Source organism: Phaseolus vulgaris, chromosome 4 (assembly GCF_000499845.2).
Source record: "Phaseolus vulgaris cultivar G19833 chromosome 4, P. vulgaris v2.0, whole genome shotgun sequence".
In the NCBI taxonomy this organism is placed as follows: Eukaryota; Viridiplantae; Streptophyta; class Magnoliopsida; order Fabales; family Fabaceae; genus Phaseolus; species Phaseolus vulgaris.
Window position 1 is genome coordinate 21,282,164 of NC_023756.2, and position 11,394 is coordinate 21,293,557.

The 11,394-nt window shown below is 49.9% G+C and overlaps 1 protein-coding gene across 1 annotated transcript; it reads left to right on the forward strand.

Annotated features, from left to right (window-relative positions):
* The first annotated feature begins 921 nt into the window (after positions 1-921).
* LOC137838462 (uncharacterized) lies at positions 922-2,325 on the forward strand. The gene has a single exon (XM_068647706.1). The coding sequence runs from the start codon at positions 922-924 to the stop codon at positions 2,323-2,325; it is 1,404 nt and encodes a 467-aa protein (XP_068503807.1).
* The last annotated feature ends 9,069 nt before the right edge of the window (positions 2,326-11,394 follow it).

The following is an 11,394-nucleotide window of genomic DNA, read 5'->3' on the forward strand; positions in this document are numbered from 1 at the left end:
GAAAGAGACTTCTTCGATAAACACCGAGTTGGGCGTGCACCGATTGAGGAAAGGAGACCAGCCCGACCTTTCCTTCCATAAAGAGCATGATAGCAAAGTGGCCGTGCTGCCCTGCTCCCCGGGTGAACCGGTCTGCGCGGACGATAAGGGGAGCAACGGCGAGTTGTTCTGCTTCATCTACACCACCGTGTTCAAGAAAGTGAAGCTTAGGCTTCCTTTTACCCGCTTCGAGAGAGAGCTGCTAACCGAGCTCAATATCGCCCCCGCCCAGCTTCATCCCAACAGCTGGGCGTTATAAGGGCATTCCAAATTCTTTGTGCACATTTGCTGTTACCGGCCTCAATCGACGTCTTTCTCTTCTTATTTGAGGCAAAGAACCCCGGAGATCGCCTCTGGGTCAGCCTGAACGGGATTGCTAGGAGATCCATCTTCTCAATCTTCCAGCAGTCTTACAAGGACTGGAAAGGGAAATTCGTGAAGGTGTGCCAAAACGACCAAGACCCTTCACTGCTCGACGTCTTCCCCTTGTATTGGGTACACAAGGGGGACAAGGATGCTAAGGACAGCTTCAGAAGACCAAGGAGCCCTGACAACATGGGGGAGTTGGACAAGGACCTTTGCCTCTTTTGGAAGAGTGTAGCTGCCGCCAACATCACCTTCCCTACCGCCTCAATCATTCCCTACGAGTTCTTCGAGAGCCAACTCGAAATACACATAGGTTAGCTCCTACCTCCACACCAAGTCATTCACTTTGAGCTAATACTAACTTAGCGTCTTCACCACTCTGTTTTGGCATACCATTGTTCTGTGTTGACCCTGATCTTTCATCCATGTATTGTTTGTGTTGTCTCTGCATGAATATGCTTGTATTTTTCGCTTATGTTTTGGTTGCTCACTTATTCTTTACCTTGTGCGGATAACATGCTGGGAAAAGGGAAATTGGCAGAACTGAGGGCGATCGCCCGATCCCACAAGCTAGCGGCGGGCTCCCAGGCTGCGCCCAACCCGGTGGTGGCGATCGCCGCATCTCAGGGAAAAACTCCTCCCCGAGGTGCAACCTCTTTCGGGGTATTACCCGCCCCTCAAAGGAAAAAGCTGATCTTGAGGAAACCAAAAAGGAAAACTCCTCAAGTGGTGCAAGAGGAAGAAGAGAATGATGAAGCAACTGAGGATGGCCTCATCACCAAGAGACAAAGGGCGGCTCCCTCTTCACCACCTGCACTCCAAGCACCAACACCGCCCTCACCTCCGGCTCCTTTGCAACCAGTCCAAGCAACACCCCTGGCCGCCGCACCCCCAGTGGTAGAAAGCAGCGGCCCAAACTTCATGGAGAACCCTCCAAGCGCCTCCACACCATTCGTATCTGTTGGAGAGGGTCCTCCTTCCACCACTCCTATTGTTGGGGCCGCACCAGGAGGAGATGAGGGCGCCCAGACCTCACCAATTTTGATAACGGAATCCCCGACCTCACCACCACGCCAAGAAGCCCCCCTTGTCCTACCAACTCAAGAGGGTGGTGGTGAAAGTCAGCAGCAAACCCCCACAACACCTCCAACAACAACAAACTCAAGCCTCCCACCCTCCATCGAAGAGATCTTGGGGCCCTTCACGGCTAAACTGAAGATGATGGCGGAGGATCTCCCCTCGATTGTATCGAAAACCGTGAAGAACTCCCTCAAGAAGCTCCAAGAGGAGAACTCAGCGTTCAAGGAGTCGAACCGCCTGATAAGGATTGAGGCGGAAAAGCTTTCTTGCAACCTGATGATGGCGGAGATCGACCACTCAAGGCTGGAGGACGCCATGGACGCTGAGCTAAGGGGCGCACGCAAGGAGGCCTCCGATCTGCGCCAAAAACTGCACCTCCAAGCTCAAGAGAAGATCGAGTTGGAGAGCAAACTGGTCCCTTATAGGCTCAAGGTGGCCAACTTGGAGGCTACAATAAAAGCGGATGCGACCAAGGTGGAAAACCTTGAGAAGAGGTCAGCAGATCGGGAGGTGCTCCTTGGGAAGGATGAAAAGGAGAGGGATGATGCCATTGCTGAGCTCGCCAAAGCTCGAGAGGAGGCCACAAAGACTACTGCCGAGTTGGCCCAGGCTCGGGACGAAGGCAAGAAGGTTGCTGAAGACCTAGCTCGAGCTCATGAAGAAGCGGAAGAGCTGAAGAAACAAGCACAAGAGCTCGAGCAAAGCACCGCCCAAGTCCTCACCGCCGGGTTCGACGCCGCTCTGGAGCAGGTTGCATGCCAATACCCCGAGCTCGACCTCTCTATGGTGTCAATCTGCAACGAGGTGGTGGATGGGAAGATCGTGCCCTCTGAAGACTAGCTGCCTCCCTCCATCATCTTGTTTTTGAAACTTGGCGCTCATCTTTTGCTTGTAATTTTCCGTTTATGTAACCGTTTATGTATGTATGTAAACTCGAACAGCCACTTCTTGTATAACTTTTACTGTTGAAATCTTGTTTTCTGATATCTTGCCTTAAACACCTCTTACTCGCTGTGTAATTAACCAACATAAGCGGTAGAACTTACTCGAATAAATTAACTCAGCAATACTCGGGCTTAACCACTCACACACTGCTTCGAACTTGAGCAAACTGTTAATCTCATAACAATTTATCAAACTGTTAACTCAAAGTAAAACTTGAGCAACTATTAACTCTCAAGCGATGACATTTAATATAACTTGCAAACTTAAGGCAATAAACCTCAACATAAGCTACTTACTAGGCAGCAGGTTTTAACTTAAACTAGTATCACAATACAGTTTACCTGATCTGCCCAGCAAAGTGAGCCCTTACTTCTGTCATCGCCTGGCACTCTTCTGATCGTCGTATGGTTCTGGCGATGTGAACTTTCTTGCCTTCATAACTCGACCATTGTTCCCTCATCTGGGGGGTAGAGGCGCCTTTCGGATCCTTCTCTACCTCCCTGAGTTTCAGAACAACGAGCAGGATAGCGAGGTGTTCTCCTTGAACCTACCTTAGCTATCTTCTTAACTTCTTTCACCCTTCACGCCATACCTGAACTCGTTCAAGACGAGAAGGATTTTATCTGTCTTCGCACCGCCTACAAGCGTGGAAGCTTCCTCTGGTCTTACTAAGTCAATATTGATGTTTCACTTAAAGGGGGAAAGGCGTTTTCCTTCCCTCCCCACCGTTTAAGGTCACGAACACCCCTGACTTTTCAGTTCATCTTGCCTGAACTCACTCTAAGGTGAGAAGGACTTTTTCTGGTGCCTCAACTTGCCCAGGGTGTACATCTCCTCCCCCCTGGATGCACTGAGGACTTTCAATCTTGCCTCTATCTGCTGGTGCAGAGAGGTCTTTCAATCTGTTCTTGCCTGCACTCGCTCAAAGGCGAGGAGGACTTTTCTGATCTCGCCTACACTCGCTCAAAGTCGAGGAGGACTTTATCTTGCCTGCACTCGCTCAAAGTCGAGGAGGACTTTATCTTTCCTGGACTCGCTCAAAGTCGAGGAGGACTTTATCTGATCTCGCCTGCACTCGCTCAAAGTCGAGGAGGACTTTATCTCTTTCTCGCCTCAAGACGCACGAGAGCGTTGAGGTCTTTAATCATTACTGGTGCCTCTGATCGCCGAAAGACGATGAGGTCTTTAAAATCTTTAACTAATGCCGCCAATCGCCACAGAACGATGGGGACTTTAAAACTTTTAACTGATGCCACCAATCGCTGAAAAAACGATGGGGACTTTAAAACTTTTAGCTGATGCCGCCAATCGCCGAAAAAACGATGGGGACTTTAAAACTTTTAACTGGTGACGCCAATCGCCGAAAAACGATGGGGACTTTAAAACTTTTAACTGAGAGCATGCAATATAACTTTGAACTCGCCTTGAATCACGTACGAGTGATAAGGTCTTTTTTCTACAAACTTTCAACACAAACAGGCATGCAAACTCAGAAACATAAGCTTGAAAACTCTTCTTTATTGGGTGGCCTCATTAAAAACCCTCCTTAGGGAAAAAAGAGTGCCCCCTTTCAAACTGTTTTAACAGAAAGCATGTAAATCTCTTCGTGTTCGTTTTTACTTACAAAGCTTTAACTGTAATATAGTTTGAGATGTGTGGCGTTCCAAGTACGAGGAATCGCCCCTCCTTCTAACGTCTCTAAGCGGTAAGCGCCGTTCCCGAGCACCTCGATTATTCTGAACGGTCCCGTCCACTTAGGCGATAACTTGTTCTCCATCTCGTACTGATGGGCCTTCCTCATCACCAGGTCGCCCTCTCTAAACTGCCTTGGCATCACCTTGGAGTTATATCTTCGCTCAATCCTCCTTTTTACTGCCTCGGCTTTTACTCTTGCCTCCTCCCTGACCTCATCCAGTAAATCCAGATTCAACCTTTTTTCTTCGTTCGAGTCTTCCGCTACAAAGTTCTGGAATCTCGGCGAGCTCTCCTAGATTTCAACTGGAATCATTGCATCACATCCATAAACCAAGCTAAACGGGGTCTCGTGGGTTCCTGACTGCTCAGTGGTATGGTACGCCCAAACTATGCGGGGTACCTCTTCTGCCCACGATCCCTTAGCTTTCTCTAGCCTTCTCTTTAAACCTCTCAGCAACACCCGATTGGCAGACTCTACTAGGCCATTTGTCTGTGGGTGCTCGACGGATGCAAACACCTGCTGTATCCCCACTTCTTCGCACAGCTTCTTCAGTAGGTGGCTTGCAAACTGAGTCCCATTGTCCGACACCAGGCGCTTAGGCACACCAAACCGGCACACGATGTTCTTCCACACGAAGCTCTCGATCTTATGTGCGGTGATCTGGGCTACTGGTTCCGCTTCGATCCACTTGGTGAAGTATTCAATCGCCACCACCAAGTACTTCATCTGCCTGACCGCCAATGGGAAAGGTCCCAGAATGCCAATTCCCCAAGTATGAAACGGCCAAGGGCTGTAAATTGACTTCAGCTCTTCTGGAGGTGCCTTGTGCCAATCGGCGTGCTGCTGACATTGCTTGCAACATTGTGCATACTTCTTGCAGTCCTCCCTCATCGTTGGCCAATAGTAACCTGCTCGGAGAGTTCTTGCAACTAGAGCTCGACCCCCGATGTGACTCCCACATATACCTTCATGGAGCTCGGCCATAATTCTTGTACATTTTTCTCCGTGCACACATTCCAGGAGTGGGTGTGTGAACCCAAACCTGTACAACTCGCCATCAATCAAGGTGAACTTGCTAGAGTTCTTCTTTATCTTCCTCGCCTCCGTCGGATCCAACGGGAGAACGCCATCTGCCAGGCAGCGCTGGTACTGGGTTATCCATGTGTCTGGCCTATGCGTAGCGCAGACCTGTGTCACGTTCACCCTCTCCCCTCGACATGCTCTTATTCTCGGCGATCTCAAGGTCTCCTGGGTCAAGGACCTATGACTCCTCGCCGCTTTCTCCGTCGACTTGCTTATCTAAAGAACCTGGTGGTCTGCCACAAATGCTCTAGGCATCTTCAGAGTTTCTTGGATAACTGTCCTCTGTCTGCCCCCCTTGCCCGAACTGGCGAGCTTGGCTAGCAAGTCAGCTCGGGCATTTTGCTCTCTGGGCACATGCACCACTTCAAACGAGACAAAGGAACTCCTCAACTCTTGCACATACTCCAAGTAAGCCGCCATTTCTGGATCCTTGGCCTGGAACTCGCCTATTACTTGTCCCGTGACCAACAATGAGTCACTCTTGGCCATCAGCACCCTAGCCCCCATCTCCTTAGCCAGCAAGATGCCGGCGATCAACGCCTCATATTCCGCTTGATTGTTGTTGGCTTTAAAGGCAAACCTCAGGGACTGTTCTATCAGCACGCCGTTGGGCCCTTCCAGAATGACTCCAGCACCGCTACCGTGTTGGTTAGACGATCCGTCCACCGAAAGTACCCAACGAAAATCATCCCCTTCAACTCGTGCTGCTTCTGACGAGAGCTCGACCACAAAATCAGCGAAAATCTGCCCCTTGATCGGTCCTCGGGGTTCGTACTTGATGTCGAACTCCGACAATTCCACCGCCCACTTCACCATTCTCCCAGCTACATTAGGCTTCTTCAAGACTTTCTGGATGGGCAAGTCGGTCATCACCAGCACTGTAAAACTGTGAAAAGAGTGGCGCAACCTCCTCGCCGAAAATACTACAGCCAGTGCAGCTTTCTCCAAGGCCTGATACCTTACCTCTGGGCCTTGTAACACCTTGCTGACGAAATAGATAGGTTTCTGAGCCTGGTCTTGATCTTAGGCGAGCACCGCACTCACCGCCCTCTCAGTCACAGCAAAATACAACCTGAGAGGCGTTCCTACTAAGGGTTTGCACAAAACCGGCGGGCTCGCCAGGTACTCTTTAAGCTTCACGAAGGCTTCTTCGCACTCCTTCGACCAGGCAAACTTGTTGTTTCGCCTCAAGCATTGGAAATACGGATGGCCCTTCTCTCCACTAGCTGATACGAAACAAGACAGGGCGGCCATCCGACCTGTAAGCTGCTGCACCTCCTTCACGGTAGCCGGGCTTCTCATCGCCAAGATGGCAGCACACTTATCAGGATTTGCTTCAATTCCTCTTTCAGTCAAGAGGAAACCCAAGAACTTCCCTGCCTCCACGCCAAAAATGCACTTCTCGGGGTTTAGCTTTAATCTGAACTTGGCGATCGTGGTGAACAACTCCTCCAGATCCGAGACATGCTTGCTCTTCTCTAACGAGGTCACGACCATATCATTCTACGTACGCTTGCACATTCCTTCCCAGCATTGGTGCAAGTACCTTGTCCATCAACCTTTGGTACGTGGCCCCCGCATTCTTTAGCCCGAAGGGCATCACCTTGTAGCAATAGCACGATCTCTTAGTCATGAAGGCGGTCTTCTCTTCATCCATGGGATGCATCTTTATCTGGTTGTACCCCGAGAAGGCATCCAGAAAACTCAGCAACTTGCACCCTGCTGCACTGTCGACCAGGGCATCTATGCTTGGCAAAGGGTATGAATCCTTTGGACAAGCCTTGTTTCAGTCCGTGAAGTCGACGCACATGCGCCACTTCCCATCGTTCTTCTTCACCAGTACGACATTAGCTAACTACTCAGGGTACTGGACCTCTCTGATATGGCCTGCGGCGAGGAGCTTCTGTGTTTCATCCCTAATCGCCTGTTTCCTCTCCTCGTTAAACTTCCTTCTTCTCTGCCATACCGGTCTGACCTGTGTGTCCATTGCCAAATGGTGACACAAGAAATCGGGATCGATTCCCGGCATGTCTGAGGCAGACCATGCAAAAGCATCCAGATGCCGTTCTATCACCTTGGCGATCTGGTCTTGGAGCTCACCTTCCAAAGATCTTCCCAACTTGAAGACCTTGCCCCCGATCTCCCTCTCGAGCCACTCCTCAACGGGTTTGGGCCTGGTTTCCCTGGCGATCACCGCCCTGGCTATTTCCAACTCCCTAGCTTCCTCCGAGCGGTTTCTCGCTTCTTCTTCCCGATCGGGTTTCTCTCCCCTTGTTTCAGCGTCCATCATGACGACATCGCCGTCGGTGGTCACCTCCGTTGCTGAAGCAACAACTCGCCCCTCCGTCAACCTGGGCTCCACACCGGGAGGCGGCGTCGTGGTGATGTAACTCACTGACCTTTTATTCTTGAGGCTATTTTCATAGCACTTCTTCGCCTCCTTCTGGTCAGATCTGATGGTGATCACCACCCCCTCCATTGATGGCAGCTTAACCTTCATGTGCCTGGTTGAGGGCACAACTCCTATTCTGTTGAGGGTTGGCCTTCCCAACAGAATGTTATACGCTGAGGGAGCGTTCACGACGAGGTACTTGATCTTCTACGTCCTCGAGACCGCCTCGTCGATGAATGTAGTTCTCAGCTCGATGTACCCCCTAACCTCCACCTGATCGCCAGCGAACCCATATAAGCATCCTCCATAGGGCCTTAGCTGGTCAAGGGGTAGTTGCAGCTGGGTGAAAGTCGGCTAGAACATCACATCTGTCGAGCTTCCTTGGTCCACCAGCATTCGGTCAACCTTCCTTCCCGCCGTGATTAGCGAGACGACTATGGGATCGTTGTCATGAGGCACAACGTCCCTGAGATCTTCTTTTGTGAACGTAATGTCCATATCTGGCGAGTGATCCTCGAACATATCCACCGTCATCACAGACCTTGCATATTTCTTCCTCTGTGATGCAGTGCATCCACCACCCAAGAAACCTCCAGCGATGGTGTGGATCTCGCCATGGGTTGGCACCTCATGCTGCTGGCCTTCACCGCTCGCCGGTTGAGAGCTCGACGCACCCCCCGTCCTCTTGTCCAGCAGATAATCATTCAAGAAACCGCTCTTGACCAGGTCGTCGAGGTGGTAACCCAGGGCCAAACACGAGTCAAGGGTGTGACCAAAACTCTGGGGGAACTCGCACCAGGCGTTTGGCTTTGGTCCTAACACCTTGTCGCCAACTTTCTCAGGCGCTTTAAGCCTGGCAGCTATGTTGGGGATGGCGATCAGGTCCTCCAATCCCATGACAAACTGGTACCTGGGTGGGCGATTGAACTCCCTAGGGCGCCCTGGGCCCCTTCCCTTGTTCTTCTTGGGATCATAAGGATGGCGAGTCCTCTGATCCTTCTTGGCCGCCGCCGTCTCCAGCACCCTCTGCGGCTGGATTCTGGTCTGGGCTCGTGACCTAGCAGGAGCCACGCTCCCTCTCTTCTCGGCGACCTCACTCTCGTCGGCGATGTGGGCCACAGCAAGTCGCCGAACCTCAACAAATGTGGCGGGGTGGGCCCTGATCAACGCCTCACAGAAAGGTCCAAGCAGTACACCCTTCTTGAAGGCGTACACCAACATCTCCTCGTCTTTGGCAGGCGAGCGGACCATCTGTGCTCCAAAACGATTCAGATAGTCCCTGAGGGACTCTTCCTGGTACTGCCTCACGTCGAACAGGTCATAAGACACCCTAGGCGGCGCCTTGTTCACAATGTACTGGTCGACGAAAAGCTTCGAAAACTGCTGGAAATTGGTTATGTGACCTGTAGGCAGGCTAACGAACCATTCCAGCGCTGTTCCCTGGAGCATGCTCACAAACATCTTGCAATAGACAGCATCTGAGCCTCCTGACAGCATCATCTGCGTGTGAAACGTGGTGAGATGTGCTTCAGGATCCTCCACGCTGGTGAAAGAAGCTTTCACAGGTACTACGCTCGCAGGGATAGGCGTGTCCGTGATCGCCTGAGCAAACGACATTGGGAAAATGCGTGGTGGCGATGACGGCGCAACCTCTTCGACAACTGTGCGTCCTCTCTGCTGTTGAAGAGCTTGACGCAACTCCTCAGTTACTTTACTGAGCTCCTCATTTCTGGCCTGAGAGGCAACTAGGTCTTCGTGCATCTTCACCTGCTCTATGCGCGATGCCTCGACATTTGCTTGCAGTGCACACATGATCTCCATCATCTGCGCCATGGTCATGGCGCCTTCGGTAGCAGTCGGCACAATGGGACTTGAACTGTGCTTCTCATCTTTCTCATGAAAAATCAGCAAATCAGACTTCAGTGAACAAAACCTTCACCAGCGAAATGATCGATCCAGCAATCAATCGGTAAAAAACTCTCAAACTCCAAAGAACTTCCAAGAACGCTACCACAACAGCAAAAACCTCCGCAGAAACTTGCAATCTCAACACGAACCTACCGTTTCTCCACCAGAACTCACGATTCGCCGGTCAGAAACACGAACGAACGGTAACAACTTCAAATAACCGATTGGAACCCGCACAAACAGCAAGAAACTTCAAGAAACCGATCGAAAGCTCGAACAAACGGTGGAAAACTTCAAACTACCGATTAGAAACCCAAACGAACGGTGGAAACCTCAATTCACCGAACAAAAGCTCAAACGAACGGCGAAAAACGTCGAACTACCGATCGAAAACTCAAACCAACGGTGAAAAGCGTCGAAAATGGTTGCACCAGCACACAACCACACAGAAACTGCAGAAACTTCAAGAACTCACGCTGTGGATGGGAAACACATTTTACACGGCCCCACGGTGGGCGCCTGATGATCCTGCCGGTTAACTCGAGTGCAAGAGTCTTGCCACGTCAAAGGTACCTTCTCTCGATCAGCTTCGCACCACGTTAGCTTCCGTCCTTCAAGCCTCAATTCCTCGCAAGAACCTGAAAGAAACAGAGTGGCGTCGCTGCGGTCGATCGCGCTCCGACGCTCAAGTCAGTGACGGAATCACCAAATACTAAGAGAAAAGATAAACTCAAGGAACCGTGCAAATATTCTCTCAGCGTACTCAATTGTGCTCACAAGCGTAAATAAGTGTTCTAAACGCGCGTACCTCAGAAGTTCGTTAGAGTTCCTTATATACCTGAGCATTTTCTCTCTCCTGACGGTTACACCTCTGGACACGTGGCTCGCATCCAGCTATACACGTGTCACCATCCGGAGCCTCCCTTCTACCTGAGCGTCACCTCTACTCTTCGAGCTATTTGACTAAGTTACCAAAGCAGGGAGTAACTCGGTGCATAGCTTCCTTGGAGCGCGATCTCTTCTAAGTGGCGAGTACGGGGTGTCACCATGCACACCTTCTCTGTGGTCTCGCTTGTCGCTATCACGATCTGCTTCACTTGTACATCATGTATGTTCTGGGAAACTGTTCCCTTGCCTCGACCTCTGGCCAGGGAACGACCATCTGACAACCTCATCCTCCGTGCTTGTACCTCTTGAAAGCCTTAAGCAAGCCTTCCTGATCTCTCGGCGATGTGCCCCTCTCGGCGATCTCTGACCACCTGGTCTCCCATAACTCACATACGGCGACTATGACGTAAGCCTGGTGACCGCCGGTTTACACATACTAGAGATCGGATAACGCCAAGCCAACACTTGGCGACTACACAGACTTCCCGATGTACTTCCCTTCTGTCAGCCAGGTGTCCCGTTCAACACGCCTATATTATCGCTTGCTGCCACGTCATCACTCCCGACTACCTGGTCGGTACAGATTGCATTTTTTCTTATTTATTGCTACTTGTTGCAAATATTTTTCAAAAACTTTATATAGTAGTTATTAAATTAAAATAGTTAATTCAATTGTTTATTTTCAATTTGTTGAATAAACAATATAATGAGCTTTAGAGTAAAAATGTAACCAACACATAACTACAACTATATTTTTTTTTTAGTTTTTTACTTTGTTTCTACAATAGTTTAAAATATTATTGTTTCATCTAATTTGTACTTTTATTTTTATTTATCGTTGCATCGTTGCATCTGATTTTTAATTTTAATTTTTATTTAATAAAGATGTACTTGCATGAATGATATTAAATAATTTATTAATATTATAATGAATATAATATTATGATTTTTTATTATTGTAATTTTTTTTTATAAAATAGCCGTGCATACACGGGTA